This window comes from Leucoraja erinacea, chromosome 20, assembly GCF_028641065.1.
Source record: "Leucoraja erinacea ecotype New England chromosome 20, Leri_hhj_1, whole genome shotgun sequence".
Classification (NCBI taxonomy): domain Eukaryota; kingdom Metazoa; phylum Chordata; class Chondrichthyes; order Rajiformes; family Rajidae; genus Leucoraja; species Leucoraja erinaceus.
The window spans coordinates 23,185,715-23,202,888 of NC_073396.1; the positions used below are offsets into that span (position 1 = coordinate 23,185,715).

At 41.1% G+C, this 17,174-nt stretch overlaps 1 protein-coding gene across 8 annotated transcripts in view; it reads left to right on the forward strand.

Annotated features, from left to right (window-relative positions):
• The first annotated feature begins 1,750 nt into the window (after nt 1–1,750).
• Nucleotides 1,751–17,174, forward strand: part of tsc2 (TSC complex subunit 2) — a 92,443-nt gene continuing 77,019 nt past the window's right edge. For 3 of the 8 annotated variants that reach the window (XM_055651663.1, XM_055651665.1, XM_055651666.1), the window contains exons 1-6: nt 8,423–8,830; nt 9,353–9,439; nt 10,875–10,985; nt 12,127–12,271; nt 13,684–13,801; nt 14,956–15,004. In XM_055651663.1, the coding sequence (XP_055507638.1) occupies nt 8,696–8,830; nt 9,353–9,439; nt 10,875–10,985; nt 12,127–12,271; nt 13,684–13,801; nt 14,956–15,004 (645 nt within the window). In that variant the 5' untranslated portion in view covers nt 8,423–8,695. Of the gene's footprint in view, nt 1,832–8,421; nt 8,831–9,352; nt 9,440–10,874; nt 10,986–12,126; nt 12,272–13,683; nt 13,802–14,955; nt 15,005–17,174 lie in introns of those variants that run through there. The other 5 variants (XM_055651660.1, XM_055651661.1, XM_055651658.1 and 2 more) reach the window with 4 other exon arrangements.

Sequence of the window (17,174 nt, forward strand, 5' to 3'; positions counted from 1 at the left end):
CTCCAGACATACTCGATGAATGTTTGAATAGACATACAGATACAGAGAAGATATCCCACATTTACAATGCCCTCCAAAACATCGACACTCCATCATCTGAGATTTATAGGCGTTCATAGGATGAGATGGGTCAACACATCTCCAAGGATATATGGGACGAAAGCCGACAATACATACATCATTGCTCTTTAAATGCCAGACACTGCCTGACACAGTTTAAAGTACAGCACAGGCTATATTACTCAAAGACCAAATTGAGCAAGATTTTCCCCAGTGTTTCCCCCCTTTGTGACAAATGTCATTCTCAAGAAGCCACCTTAACCCATACTTTTGTACTATGTACAAATATAGAACATTTTTGGACGGAAGACTTTAATGTTACCTCTAAAACACTGAAAATTCCTCTAGAACCAGACCCCAAACTGATAATACTGGGAATATCAGAGGCATGTGTCAAACTAACGGTATTTCAAAGACGCTTTCTCGATTACGGCCTAATATCAGCAAAAAAACTTATACTTAAATTTTGGCAAAAGTCAACAGTCCCCTCAGTGAAGATGTGGATTACAGAAATGACAGAGACACGACATCGAGAAAGAATTAAGTTTGGCTTGACTAACAAACCAGATTGATTTTTAAATATATGGTCCCCTTTTATTGAATTTCTTGAACAATACAATGGTTGAACACAAACTCAAAACCGATTGTAAGGCTGGGTGAGCGGGCGCATGGGTGGGTCGACGGACATATCTCCTCTTCCTTCTTTTTCCTTCTTTTTCTCTTTCTCTTTCCTTTCTTCTCTCTTTTTTCTTATTTCAATTTAATATTCTGTTTGTAAAATGTTAAAATTGAAGTTTTGCTAAAGTTGTAGAAGTGTTATGTCATTCTTTTTTGTACAATTGCTTCCAATAAAATTATAATTAAAGCAATGTTTTTAAAGATATTCATAGATGAAGAAAATAGACAAAGTTGGCAAATTATGTTTAATGAGGGAAAAATGGGAAGAAAGAATAATCAAACAGCTTATAGTTTTATGGATAATAAATGCTGACCCATACACCATAATTGGTTACTGTAATGTTTAATATAATAAAAGCAAATAAAATAATATAATACCAATATATTAAAATCAGTCTGAAGAGGGGCCAGGAAACATCACCTATCTATTTTTCTCCAGGGATACTGCCTGAATCGCTGTTACTCCAGCATTTTTTGACTTTGCACTTTTATTGTTTGTCTATTTGTCTGTTTGATTTACATAAATCAGACAGACAAATGTACGAACAATAATATGTGTATATACATATATACACACATACATATATGCACACACATACACACACATATATATATATACACAAATAGATATATATTATGTGTGCGCGTATGTGTGCATATATACAAATATAGAGGTTTAGTATAAATATGTGTAGGAATGAACTGCAGATGCTGGTTTAAATCGAAGGTAGACACAAAATGCTGGAATAACTCAGCGGAATAGGCAGCATCTCATACACTAAATTTATTTTGAGTATTCATACAACTATGTGTTGTTTATTAAGGGTTTTACAGAGTGCTATATTTACATAGTTCTTGTGCTGCTGCAGATAAGAATTTCTGAACATAAGACAATGAAACACTTGACTTTTAAGTTGAATGCAACATTTCTGTGTTTAAACTACAATCGGACTACAACCCCCAGGAGGCTCCTCGGGCGCGCAGGCGGAAGTAGGGAGCCGCGGTGAGGTCGGTTCCGGGAGGGTCGGGCCTGCAGCCGGTGCAATGGCAGAGTGAGGCGGCGGCTCCGGGGAGCGGGGGAGCGGGCGACGGGGTGAGTGACAGCCGCCTGCCGGGCACCACCGGGCGCGGCGCGGTCCAGGGTCAGGGTCAGAGGCCGGGCGGCGGGACGGCCGAGGGGTGGGCGCTGGGTGCAGGGAGCACACGGGAGGGGGCGGGGCAGGCGATGGGACCCCTCCCCCCACCCTGAGGTGGGGGAGTGTAGATCACCCTGGGGTGGGTGCATTGATCACCCTGGGGTGGGTGCATTGATCACTCTGGGGTGGTGCATTGATTTCTCCTTGGGATGGGCTGCAGATCTCCCTGGGATGGGGGGCTGATCTTGGGGTGGGGTGCAATTGTCTCCCTGGGGTTGTGGGGTCATTGTATCTTAATTGGCTTCTGTAAATTGTCCCTAGTGTGCAGGATAATAACCATATAACCATATAACCATATAACAATTACAGCACGGAAACAGGCCATCTCGGCCCTACAAGTCCATGCCGAACAATTATTTTCCCCCTTAGTCCCACCTGCCTGCACTCGTACCATACCCCTCCATTCCCTTCTCATCCATATGCCTATCCAATTTATTTTTAAATGATACCAATGAACCTGCCTCCACCACTTCCACTGGGAGCTCATTCCACACCGCCACCACTCTCTGCGTAAAGAAGTTCCCCCTCATATTACCCCTAAACTTCTGTCCCTTAATTCTGAAGTCATGTCCTCTTGTTTGAATCTTCCCTATTCTCAAAGGGAAAAGCTTGTCCACATCAACTCTGTCTATCCCTCTCATCATTTTAAAGACCTCTATCAGGTCCCCCCTTAACCTTCTGCGCTCCAGAGAATAAATACCTAACTTATTCAACCTATCTCTGTAACTTAGTTGTCGAAACCCAGGCAACATTCTAGTAAATCTCCTCTGTACTCTCTCTATTTTGTTGACATCCTTCCTATAATTGGGCGACCAAAATTGTACACCATACTCCAGATTTGGTCTCACCAATGCCTTGTACAATTTTAACATTACATCCCAGCTTCTATACTCAATGCTCTGATTTATAAAGGCTAGCATACCAAAAGCTTTCTTTACCACCCTATCTATATGAGATTCCACCTTCAAGGAACTATGCACGGTTATACCCAGATCCCTCTGTTCAACTGTATTCTTCAATTCCCTACCATTTACCATGTACGTCCTATTTTGATTTGTCCTGCCAAGGTGTAGCACCTCACATTTATCAGCATTAAACTCCATCTGCCATCTTTCAGCCCATTTTTCCAAATGGCCTAAATCACTCTGTAGACTTCGGAAATCCTCTTCATTATCCACAACACCCCCTATCTTGGTATCATCTGCATACTTACTAATCCAATTTACCACACCTTCATCCAGATCATTGATGTACATGACAAACAACAAAGGACCCAACACAGATCCCTGAGGCACCCCACTAGTCACCTGCCTCCAACCCGATAAACAGCCATCCACCATTACCCTCTGGCTTCTCCCATTCAGCCACTGATGCTAGCATCCGGGGTGATCGCTGGTCGGCATGGTCTCAGTGGGCTGAAGGGACTGTTTCTACGCTGTATCTCTAAAGTCTAAATGATTGACTGATGGTCAGCTTGGACTTGGTGGGTTAATTAGCTTGTTTCCATGCTGTGTATCTCTCTATGTATCAAACTGCATGCAGGTTAGACTGTTATGCAAATTGGAATCACCCGTGTGATGTCTATTTCAATTACTGCATTGCCGTCTAATTTTTCCTCATGATCTGTTGCTGACACTCCGTGATCAGAAATGCTATAGGAGAGGAGAAGCTAGAACAAGTAACTCATTACTGGAGATAAATGTTGCTGTTTTTTACTTGATTAACTGCCAAGGAATTGCTGCTTCCTAAAAACGTACAACCAAGGTCAATGTGGAAGAGGTAGCTAAAGTCTCTCAAATCCAAGAGATTATAGCGGAACCTATGAACACTGTATTTTTCTGATGTTTGGGATTGCAAGATGGTGATAGAACCTGTTACATAATTATCTGTTTAGACTTGAGACTTTCAGAGATTTAGCATGGAAACAGGCCCTTCGGCCCACTGAGTCCACACTGACCAGCGATTATCCCGTACACTAGCATTATCCTACACACTAGGGACAGTTTACAATTTTACCGAAGCCAATTAACCTACAAACCTGTACATCTTTAGAGTGTGGGAGGGAACTGGAGCACCCGGAGAAAACGCACGCAGTCACAGGGAGAACGTACAATCTCCGTACAGGCAACACCCGTAGTCAGGATTGAACCCGGCTCTGTAAGGCAGCAACTCTACCGCTGCGCCACCGTGCCGCCCTCAAATCCTTTTGGAGATGTGGTTCGCAGACAGCATGTATTGGATTAAAGGAATTTCCAAAGTGGAACAGTGCCTCGCTATCCTTGTATAAAACATTCAGTTTGAGCTCCAAGTGAGTAGTAATTTGCAAACAGCACATGGCCATTTTGGGAGGTTTCAAATAACCTTGTGTTGTAGAAAATCTCATTCAAAAAATAATTTTGTCAACGGGGAAAAGGGGTGAGAGGGTGCCAGTAGCTTGTGAGATTCAGACAATATGATTTATTTTTCCTGCAGGATTTTCAAAAACAAAGGTTTGTTTTTTAAACAAGCTTGTTTTTGCAAGCTAAAATGGTTAATGGATAAAAATGCCAAAGGCTGTATGTTACATTGTTTCATACAGTATCTTTGCACGTGTCAACAGAACAATTGCTTGTCAATTTCGATGGCCATTGGCAATAAAACCTACTGCTTTGCTCTTAAGAAACAGTTGTTAATTGGAAGCAGGTTTACTTTTCTCCAGGACTGTTTTTTTTCCAAATCAGCTTTTTTTCTGCTGTCAATTTCTAAAGTACTTTTTCAGTGTCTCTCTCGTTCCCAGGCAGTTCCTTCTCTCCTCCATACTCTGCTCTTGCCATCACTCTGATATGATAATCTTCGTCTCATCTGCCCTCAGAACTTTTTCCAGAATTGTGGTTGCTCTTTAAGTATTTCTTGGCAAATTGTAACCTGGCCATCCTATTTTTGAGGCTAATCAATGGTTTGCATCTTGCAGTGTAGCCTCTGTATTTCTGTTCATGAAGTCTTCTGCAGACAGTGATCATTGACAAATCTATATCTAACCCCTGAAGAGTGTTTCTGATTTGTCGGACAGGCGTTTGGAGATTTTTCTTTATTATAGAGAGAATTCTTCTGTCATCAGCTGTTGAGATCTTCCTTGGCCTGCCGGTTTTAGTAAGCTCACCAGTGCTCACTTTCTTCTTAATGATGTTCCAAACAGTTGATTTTGGTAGATGTCTCTAACAGTTTTATTCTTGTTTCTCGGTCTCAATGGCTTCTTTGACTATCATTGGCACAACTTTGGTCCTCATGTTGATAAGCAGCAATAAACATTTCCAAAGGCAATGGAAAGACTAGAGGAAAGACTAGGTGCTGAGAGCTCTCTTATACCTGCATTAAGGAGGCAATTAAACACACCCAAGCAATTACAAACACCTGTGAAGCCATGTGTCCCAAACATTATGGTGCCCTGAAATGGGGGGACTATGTATGCAGCTGTAATTTCTACATGGTGAAACCATAATGTGTAAAAATAGCCTTTAATAAAATCTGACAATGTGCACTTTAACCACATGTGATTATTTTCTATTACAAATTTCAAATTGTGGAGGACAGAGGCAAATAAATAAATGTTTGGCCCAAACATTATGGAGGGCACTATATATATATATTCTATGAAGTGAAGGGTAGAAAAGGAAATGAATACAAAAAAAAGTTAATCATGCTGTATGTCATCTTTTTGGTCTGTATAAATATTTAAAGAACCATTAGGTCAAACGAACCAATTTTTGTCTTGGCCCTTGCTCATGCCACTCTCTGGTAAACACTTTTCACTGCCAAACAGGCAGACTTGGTCTGCTCTAAACAAAAGCCTACTTGTAAATAACCCAGTTTGTGTTCACAAGGGTGGTCAAAATGAGTGGAGCAAGCATGAAAACATTTCAAGATGTAACATCTTCAATAAAGGGGTGACTTGAAATTACTCTGGAGTTGATCAATCTGAACCTGCTGGCTGTTGGTATAGAATTGTTGCAGCATAGAATGAGATAATTTGGATCCCATCCAGGTTCAGGAGCAGCTTCTCCCCTACAACCAGTTTACTAAATACTCCAACCTCAAATAGGCTCTGAACTGCAGAGACTTGGGAGCATTGCTTTTGTCCTTGCATGTTTGTATTTGTGTGTGTGTATATATATATATATAGATATATATATACATGCAGGGATCGAAATTAACAGTTGCCCGGGTGCCAATGGCCACCTAAAGTCCTGCCGGGCAACCTGAAAGCCATGTAGTTTTGCCTGGCTTGGCAAACGAAGGAAAGCTTGGCTGATGTGGACAGTGGACGGCCTGATGCAAACAGTGCCGGCATTTCTCGGAGAGTTCCTGCCTTGCCCTGTGGAGTTGCTGCCTGTTTGTGAACCAGCGGTTCAGGTAGCGGATTGGCGCTTGACACTGCTGCAAATTGTTCTGTTGCTGTTGTTCCCTTAAAGGGCCACTTTGCGATTTTTTTCAGCGACTGCGGAGTGTCAGTGACGGTTTTACGGGCGTCAGTGAGACGCTCCTCAGTCGCCGAAATAAATCGGCAAGTAGGTATAGGCAATGTTGTCAATGTACCCGTGCCACCCACCACTTTTAGATGTATTTGAACAGCTCTGTCTTTACTTTGCTTTTCAAGAGATGGTTTAAATATCAAGCAGAAAAGTTACACAAGTTCTCACAAATATAATGTTTCTGTTCATTTAAAGTTGATATCCCCCCCAAACAAAAATAAAATAAATAACCACTTCAGCCATTTTTATTGCCCTTCTGGGCAATCTCACTTGCCAAGTTCCATGATTGATTCAATATAGTCACCTACTTCCATGACTCATCTTCTTATTGGGCACAGAGAAAAAGAGGTACTATGTACATTCAAAAGTATGGTATAGTCTGGTCTGGTAATAATAATAATAATAATACAGTAACAAGTATGTTACAAGAAAAATAAAATCAAAGTACACTTCCATTCTCTTTATTTCTTTTAAATTACAAAATCCTAGAGCAGAAGAGATATATTATGTATCTATTTTTCCCCTCTTGTTGTTACTGTGTCTTCAAAGGTGTCAAACAGATCGATTCAATTCTTTATCAACTTACCTTGCTGTGACTGGGCACAACAGAGATTGATGATTGAAGATTCAAGAGGAAAAGACCCATGCTATGGCCATGTCATGATAATTTTCGGTCCTTCACAGAAAACATGCTTGCATCAATCTGTAGTGTGTATGGTTAAGCATATATGTTACCATGATCCAGGATTTATTGACACAGGTTGATCATACGCTGAATAATCCAACCACATTTTTGTTTGGAAGTGGAAAGAAATAATAGAAATTGCATTCATTGCAACGTGTAAAAAGAGTTGAGATACTGTATTACAATTTTGCTGCATGTCATTGTGGTATAAATCGTGTCTTGATTGGTAAATATGTTTAGTTTGAAGCAGAAATAATATGTGAATGCTTCATTGAGCATAATTCCGACTGGTAACTACGCACTTCGTCCGAGCACATTATCACACGCGTCATGCAAGCCGTCTTAAATGACAACCTAAACTGTCATTCGGCAACCTAAAAATCCGCCTAGGTTGCCCGGATGGCAACAGCGAAAAAAAGTTAAGTGAGAGCCCTGACATATATATATATATAGATATATGTGCATGCACACACATACATACACTAAATATAGTGTATGTGTGTGTGTATATATGCACTGAACTTTTTTTGCTGTTTATTATGGTGTTAACAGTTGTGCTGCTGCAAGTAATTGTTCCGTTTCAGGACATATGACAATAAAACACTCTTGACTCTTATAAATGATATTCCTCCTCCCTTCACCACTTTTGTGCTTGTCTACTCACATTGGTTTTCAGTTCAGCAGTATCCTTATTTTAAAACGCAGATTGGATTTTTTTTGGTGTCTCGCTTTCCAATAAACCACTTACTCTTTAGGGGCGGCATAGTGGGCACATAGGGATGGCACAATGGAACAACTGGTGGAGTTGCTGCCTCACAGCACCAGAGTCCTGGTTCGATTCCGACCTTTGGTGCTGTCTGTGTGGAGTTTGTATGTTCTCTCTGTGACTGAGTGAGTATCTTGTGAGTTTGCAGTGGAAAGCTGCAGTTTGGAGAATGTACAAGGCGCTTCTACGAAGCACTGCAATTAAAAGATGTGGTATTTTAATTTAATTTTATCTACTGGTACGAACTGGAGGGTATTAGTTGCATGGCCTTGCTCAATCAATGTGGACTGCAACATCCAAAGTGCGTCTTTGTGTTGCTAGTTGTATGTGATTACAATTTGGAGGTCCTGAGAATTACTTTAGACTTTAGAGATGCAGTGGAAACGGGCTCTTTGGCCTACCGAGTCCATGTCGACCAGCGATCACCCCGCACACTGGCACTATCCTACATACTGGGGACAATTTGCAACCATACAGAAACCGATTATCCTTCAAACATCTTACGTCTTTGCAGTGTGGGAGAAAACTTGAGCACACGGGGAAAACCCACACCGTCACAGGAAAATGTACAAACTCCAGACAGACAGCGTCCATGGTCAGGATCAAACCCGGGTCACTGGCACTGTAAGGAGCAACCCTACTGCTGTGTCTCTGTGCCGCTCTTTTCAATTTGCTCATAACTTGGAGTTTGGAATAAGATAGCGAATGGATGGATAAACACGTTCCATCATTGATCTGTACAACAGGCTAATGCACTAATGGGCAGTTTTTTCCAGTTTAGGGAAGACTGGCCTCGGCGATCATGTCCAAGCTTCCGAGCAAAGACTCGTCCTTTCGTGAACGAGTCAAAAGTATTCTGGGCATTGGTCCCCGCATTAACACCAAGCAAACGGAATCCAAGCCCACAGAGTTCATCATCACATTCGAAATATTAAAGGTATTGTATTCAATTTAAGTGTTAGTTTTATTATTGTCATGTGCACTGAGCTACTGAATCAGTGTAAAGCCAATACATGATTACAATCAAGGCGTCCATAGTGTACAGGATAAATGTTTAGTGGAAGATAAAGTCCGATTGGACATTACAATCGAGCCATCCAAATTATACAGATATATGATAAATGGAATAACGTTTAGTGCAAGATTATATCCAGTAAAGTCCTATTAAAGATAGCATGAAAAGTCTCCAATGAGATAGATGGGAGGTCAGGACTGCTCTCTAGTTGGTGATAGGACAGCTCAGTTGCCTGATATCACCTGGGAAGAAACTGTCCCTGAATTTGGAGGTATGTGTTTGCAAACCTCTATTTACCTTGCCTGATGGGAGAGGGTAGAAAAGGGAGTGACCGGGAGAAGATTTTGAACTGGAGACCTTATCCTGTTTCATTTTTCAGAGCTCTTGTTGTTCTGCCTGGAATGCTTTTATAGAGAATGTGCTTTTCTTGCTTGTTTGCCTCAGGAACTGAATATAGAGAGCGGACTCTACAATAGAATAAAAACCATTGGACATGTTTGTGAGCTCGCCAGGACCAGGAAGTTTGAAGAGGTAAGAACTGTTTGTCCATGTCCTCCATATGTACCTTCATAATGATGATGAGGAGCAATTTCTTCAGCCAAAGGGTGATGAATCTGTGAAATTCATTGCCACATTCGTCTGTGAATGCCGACTAATACGTATTTTTATGGCAGGTCTGATTGATAGGTGCTTGATTAGGATCGGGCATCAAAGGTTATGGTGAGAAAGCAGAAGAATGCGGTGGAGAGGAAAAAATAGATCAGCCATAGACTCGATGGGCTTAATGACCTAATTCTGCACCTTATGGTCTTATGCAGCTCATCCAAGTTTTCATAGTTCAGCAATACATAATGTTAGTGTTTATCTTCAAAGATGAGCTATTAAGATTTGCTATTTAGATGATTCAAAGTAGTGTTACTAAAAGAATGATCTCTCCCAGAACAGGAAATAGTCATACAACACGGAACTTTTTCATGTCGACCAAGATGCCTCATCTATGCAAGTCCAACCTGCCTGGCCCACACCCCTCTAAACATTTCCTATCCATATGTCCAAATGTATTTTGTGATAGTACTTGCCTCAACTATCTCCTCTGGCAGCTCGTTCCATATACCCACTATCCTTTGAGTGGAAAAAGATGCCCCTCAGGTTCCTATTAAATCTTGTCCCTCTCACTTTAAACCTATGTCATCTGGTTCTTGATTCCCCTATTCTGGGCAACAAAAACTACCTAATTCAGCCTATCTATTCCCCATGTGATTTTATACATACATACATAGGCAATGATTTATGACTTGGGTTGCATTGTCTTCAGATGGCTGTTGTGAGTTTTTAGAGTCAAACCATGGAAACAGGCCACTTGGCCCACCGAATCCATGCTGACCATCAGTCACCCGTTCACACTAGCTCTATGTTATCACACTTCCTTATCCACTCCCGACACTCTTGGATCAATTTACAGAGGCCAATTAACCTACAAGCCCACGCGACCGTGCGACTTGGGAGGACACCTGAACACCCAGAGGAAACCCACGAGATCACAAGGAAAACGTGCAAACTCCACACAGGCAGTACTGAGGTCAGGATCGAACCCCGGTCCCTGGCGCTGCGAGGCAGCAGCTTCACCAGCAGCGCCACCGTGCTGTCTGTACTATTGTGTCCTTTCAGAAGGAACTGAATATACAGTATGAAGGGGAAACATTTGCAGGACTTTGAGGCTAGGCCGTGGTACAGAAACCTTTTGGATAGCTTAGTCAAAGAGTTGGCACTAACTCAATGGACTGAATTGCCTCCTGTATTCATGATTCTTTGCTTCTATTTATGCCCCTTTCTTTTCTGTTGACACTATAGTATTCAGTCTTCTCATTCAAAAGATTTCTGCTGATCGTTTACTTACTGCACTGGAATAGTTTCTGTTCTGTCTCATGTGCCAGTGATACCCTTTTGTTTATTGTGTGGTTTTTAGCATGCGGTGGAGGCTGTGTGGCAGGCAGTGGCTGACTTGATGTCGGATGATCAGCCCTCGGAGGCCAGACTCACAGTACTGCAGTTAATGAAAGCTATTATTCAGGGACAGGTAAGGTGGAGCTATTTGGATCAAGACCAAATCATTGCCTGCATTTTGAATTGCTTAGAATTGCTTGGAATTGAAATTGCTCCTTGAGACTTCTTTGCTTAGTTTAGTTTAGTTTAATTTAGTTTAGTTTAGAGAGATACAGTGTGGAACCAGGCTCTTTGGCCCACTGAGTCTGCCCTGATCAGCTATCACCCGTACACTAGCACTATCTTATACACTAGGGCCAATTTATAATATCTAACTAACCTTCAAACTCGTATATCTTTGGAGTGTGGTAGGAAACCGGGGCACCCAGGGAATAAGTTTCTACCAATATGCTATATCCGTAATGTCATTGGGCGCTGCCCCCTAGTGCCAGAGACCCGGGTTCGATTCTAACCTCGGGTACTGTCTGCGTAGAGTTTGCATGTTCTCCCTGTGATCGAGTGAGTTTCCTCTGGGTGTTCTGGTTTCCTCCCACATCCCAAAGACGAGCAGGTTTGTAGGCTACTTGTTCTCTGTAAATTTTTCTTTAGCGTGCAGGAAGCGATTAAGAAAATGGGATAACATAGAACTAGTGTGAACGGATGATCAATGGTTGACATGGACGATGTGGACTGAAGGGCCTGTTTACATGCTATATTGTTCAATCAATCAATTTGAAACCTCCAAGCCGCCATTTTTTGCCACAGTCTGTAACAAAATTGGTTTTACTTGTCTGAAGAAGAAGGGTCCCGACACACAACGTTCCCTATCCATGTTCTCCAAAGATGCTGCCTGAACGCTGTTTTTGTGTTTTTTGCTCAAGATTGCAGCATCGCCAGTTCCTTGTGCCTAGGTCTTACCTGAATTGTGCACATGTACTATCTAATTTATAATATGAACAGTTTATCCCTATATGTGACCCATTATTGAATAGTTTTTGTGCTGTCGGGCTGACCTATTACAGTTAATTACCGGTAAAAAAACACTTCATAAAAAACAAAGTATCCATCAAAATAAGAAAATATTATTTTAGTTTGAAACAGCCCATGATGTTGTTCAATTCAGATGCAACAATTCTGACATTGACTCAAACCTGTTCTCTGTTTTTTGCATGTCTGAGTAAGTAAGAGCAAATATTGTATTTAATTTATATAATCTCTTTTACTTGTATAACCAGGGGGAAAGACTTGGACCAATGCGAGCACACTTTTTCCGTGTTATCAAGGATTACCCTATGAACAGTGATCTGCATGAGAGACTTGACGTTTTCAAAGCACTAACGGAAAATGGAAAAGACATCACCTATCTGGAAGAAGACCTGTGTATGTGTGGCTTGTTGTCAAGTCCTAGAGCTAGACAGCACAAAAACAGATCCTTCAACCAAACTTGTCCAGGGTGACCAAGTTGCTTAACTGAGCTAGACTCACTTTCTTACGCTTGGCCCATATCCCTTCAAACTATTCCTTTCCTATCCATTTTTCTGTCCAAGTAATTTTACCCACCTTTGGAATGTGGGAGGAAACTGGAGCACTCGGAGAAAACCTATGCAGTCACAGGAAAAACTGTGGCAGCTTATTCCATGTACAGTCCATGTCTGGGGTGGCACAGTGGCGCAGTGGTAGAGTTGCTGCTTTAAGCACTAGAGACCCGGGATTGATCTTGACTATGGGTGCTGTCTGTATAGAGTTTGTTAGTTTTTCCTGTGACTGCATAGGTTTTCTCCGAGTGCTCCAGTTTCCTCCCACGTTCCAAAGATGTACAGGTTTGTAGGTTAAATGGCTTCTGTAAATTGTCCCGAGTGTGTCGGATAGAACTAGCGTATTAGTGAACGCTGGTCAGTGTGGACTCAGTGGGCCGTAGGGCCTGTTTCCACGCTGTATCTCTGAATCAAACTAAGCTAAACATCAGTGTGAAATAGTTGTCGCTTGGGTCCCTTTGAAATCTTTCTCCTTTCACCTTAAAGCTATGCCCTCTAGTTTTAGGCCCCCTATCCAAGGGTAAAGGCTATGGCCGCACACTTTATCTGTGCCCCGCATGGTCTTATGTACCTCAAAGGTTACCTCTCACTCTCCTAAGCCCCAAGGAAGAAAGAACAACTTATTTAGCATCTCCTTTTAACTCAAACTCTTCAGTCCCAGAATTGTAAATCTTCTTTGCACCGTCTCCAATTTACTGACTGTTAGAAAGCATTCAGAAAAATCTTTAGAATAGCATGGGTGATGTTGAAATATTTTAAAGGGTTTAAAGGCGTAGTTATTGATGCAAATTCATAATTTTATGGCATTAGATCAACAGAGAATAGACATTTTGATTAGTATTGGTTTTTGCATTAATAATGTTTAAATATTTGTTTTGTGCTCTCATAAATTGTAGAATGCTATCTGTTATTTGCAAATTGCTTGACATATTTGTGAATCATCTGTTTTAAAAAAAAATTATGGTAAAGGAAAATTGTTCATTACTTAAGAAAATTATATAGACCTCCTAAAAATTATTCTGACACACTATGTCTGATTAAAATCATTCAAAGGCAGTTATGGTGAATTGACAAACATAATCGCAATTATGTAAGCATATTTACAGCAACATCTTGCGTAGAGGCTTATTACCTGACCTGATCCCAAGGGTACCTGACTATATATCAGGATTGGGCAACAAAAAAATCCTGTCGTAATAATTGTAATAAAAAGGAACTGCAGATGTTGATCTAATTTTGTCTTTGTGTTTGTTAAAGCCTCGTTTGTTCTCAAATGGATGGAAATTGGTCTGACGGTGGACTTTCTGGAGGTGCTTGTCAACCTGGTCAAATTCAACAGTTGCTACTTGGACCAGATTGTGGCCCAAATAGTACAGTAAGCGAGAAGGTTATTTCTTGAAACATTTGGTTGCGCTGCATTGAGGGCAGTTGAAGCTGCAGGAATTCTGTATTGTTGCTTCAATTCTTCTCATCTGTGTATGATTACAGGCTCTGATTACATAGTCTGTGGCCCATTGCCTAAGGGAGGTTAACATCCTCCCCCCCCCCCCCCCCCCCTCTAGTGGAGTGGACCCCCATTATTTCCACTATCATGTCCCCTTCCCTCCTACCTATACCCTTCCCTCTGGCTTTACATTTCAGAGATAGAGCGTAGGAATAGGCCCCTTGGTCGACCGAGTCTATGCCGACCAGCGACCATCCGGTACACCATGTCGCCCTCATGATTTTATACACCTGAATTCAATCTTCCTCATCCTCATTTATTTCAAATAAAACATCTCCAGTCTCATTGATCACCCTCACACCAAAGCTCTGGTGCCATCCTTGTATATTTTCGCTGCACCCTCTCTCGTCTTCAATGTAATTTGGTCTAACTGGTGTTGTCGACTGTTCTAGGATAACCTTGCTCATGCTTTGTTATTACATGAGAACTCCTGACATTGGTAAAGTTATTATTGATTAAAGGACAAATAAAACCTTTTAATTCTGGACTGTTGTACTAATGATCAAATTGCTGCATAAATTCATCTTGCTCCTAAATGATAATTTTTTGTGTCCCTCTTCTGAAAATAGGAGCATGTCGTCCCAATGTTCCATGTTTTTTTTTTAAATGCAACAATTAACGATTTCCCAACTGTTATCAGGCAACTGAACCATCCTATCACCATCTAGTGAGCAGTCCTGACTTACCATCTACATCATTGTAGACCTTCAGACTATCTTTAATCAGACTTTACTAAACCTTCACCTCACACTAAACGGCATTCCCTTTATCCTGTATCTGTACATTGGTGATGGCATGAATGTAATCACTAATCACGTACAGTCTTTTTGCTGACTGGTTAGCATGCAATAAAAAAACGTTTTACTGTACCTCAGTATACGTGACAATGATGAACTAAACTATACTAAAATAAACTACAATTATAAACATTTCTATAGTTAACAATTATGCAATTTTATTTTATTTTTCTGGTTTGTTTATCTGCGCAGTGTCCCGTGGTAATGGATGCTTCTGTTTTCTTACAGTAAGATCTGTGTTCTCTGTAATCTGACCACAGTGGCAACAGATATAGAGGTTGGTATCGGATATTCAGCCCACAAGCAGACCTTGCATAGTAATATAAAGATTGCTTTGTGCTTTAAAATCTCTTGGAAGGTCTGTAACATTGGGGAAAATAATAATCTTGTAAGTCTTTGTGACATATTGCTTGTATGGATATTTGTTTGCATGTGAAACTTGTGGATAGGTGGTAAGCGAAGCACATTTATAAACCAAGTCTATTAGGTGAGCCATTTATATTACTTTGGCATTTGCGTGTAAACACTTGATGTTTCAGTCCTGGGCCTCTTCCACCGAGAGTGGGGCCACATGCAAATTGGAGGAACAGCACCTCATATTTCCTTGGGCAGCTTACAATCCAGCAGTATGAATATCGATTTCTCTAAATTCAAGTAACCCTTGCATTTCCTCTCTCTCCATCCTTCCCCCACCCTAGTCGTCCTGCTAGTTTCACTGTTTGTATCCCTTCGTTATCACCTCTTCCAAGCCAACATTAGATCGTTGTGGGCTCCACCTTTCCTGGGTTACCAGTGCTGGCTCTGATTTGTTCTGTACCATTTTCATACCTCTGGTTTTGCGCTCCCCTGACTCAGTTTAAAGAAGGGTCTCGACCCGAAACGCCACCTATTCCGTTTCTCCAGAGATGCTGCCTGACCAGCTGAGTTACTCCAGCATTTTGTATCTATCTTTGGTGTTAACGTGATGTTGATACTCCTGAATTTGTTTACTAATTCAAGCATTCAGTCTGGAGGTCAAATCATGTGTCTTGTGTACATGCTAAAACTGTTTTTGCAACCTACTTTTAGAAAGCTAAAACGCAGGGAGGTTAAAAATAATTTTATTGCTTAGGAAGTGGGATGGCAATTTTTAACACAAATTGCAGTAGCAAATTTGAGAGTAGGAATTTTGTTGCATTGCATAATCAAAAATATATAAAATTATAAGTAGTATATCACAATCAGAACCTTTTCCTCAAGGGTTAGAGGGCATAGTTTTAAGGTAAGAGGAGCAAAATTTAACAGATATGTGCAGAGCAAGTTTTTTTACACAGAAAGTGTGGGTGTATGGAATGTGCTGTCAGGGGTGGAGGCAGATGCGATAGTGGTATTTAAGAGGCTTTTAGATAGGCAAATGGATATGGATCTCGTGCATACAGAGGAGGAGACAAAGATGGGATGTTACAAAATTTTGAGATTTAAAAAATCAAACCTGTAATTTATCCCATCATATAAAGCATAAAATGAACTTTAATTTGATACCTAATTCTCTTTCATATCTTCAGTATTAAAAAGGTTATGGTCATTTTCATACTCGAAAATTAGCATCTTGTTCCCTATTGCTTTTCCATTAACTTAACACAAAAGCTGTGATCGAGGACAGTCAATTGACATAAAAGCCCATAACTTTCTTAAAAATTAAAAGAACTGAATGAAAATTTCAGTTATTATAGAAGCATTCTGAAACAAATATGATACATCTTACTTGGATGACCTGAAATTAAAGTATATAATTAGTTAATTACCTAATTAAGTAGCCTATTACAAAATTAACCTTCGTGACGGAAATAGTAATAAACACCCAGACTACCTTGAAAATTCAAAATGTGATATTCTCTAGATAAGAACTTTAATATTATTGTGACGTGAAAACAAATAGTAAATATCCAACAAAAAAATCAAATTCATCAGTGTCATCAAATCAATTCAATTACTAGATCTAAACATCTATCCCATTCTTAAGAAAAGGCTAAAAAAAATTCCGGAAGTCGCAGCGCTGTTGAACGGTTGCGGCTGGCCTGCAGTCCGTCTGTTTTTACTTTTTTTGTTGTTGTTTTTTTGTCTTGTTTAGTTAAATTTTTGGTTATTAGGTTGTGTTATGTGTGTGGGGGGGGGGGGCTGAAACATGGTTTTCTGTCTCTCCCTTCAGGGGAATGCAACTCTTTCTGTCGTATCCCCCCGTCTCTACCTCCGTCTGCGCTGAGGCCTAATGGCGGAGCTGGCGGCCTCCAACCTGCGATCGACCTCGAGGCTCCGGAGGCAGAGCCAGCCAGGACTCACCAACGCGAGGCTGGCCGTCTTCGAGCTGTGGCGGCTTTCAGGCGCTCCAGTGGCAGCGGCACGACTCAGGGCTGGGACGGCGCTCCGGTGAGGGCGGACCGGTGCGGGGCTGAGACGCTCCGGTGACA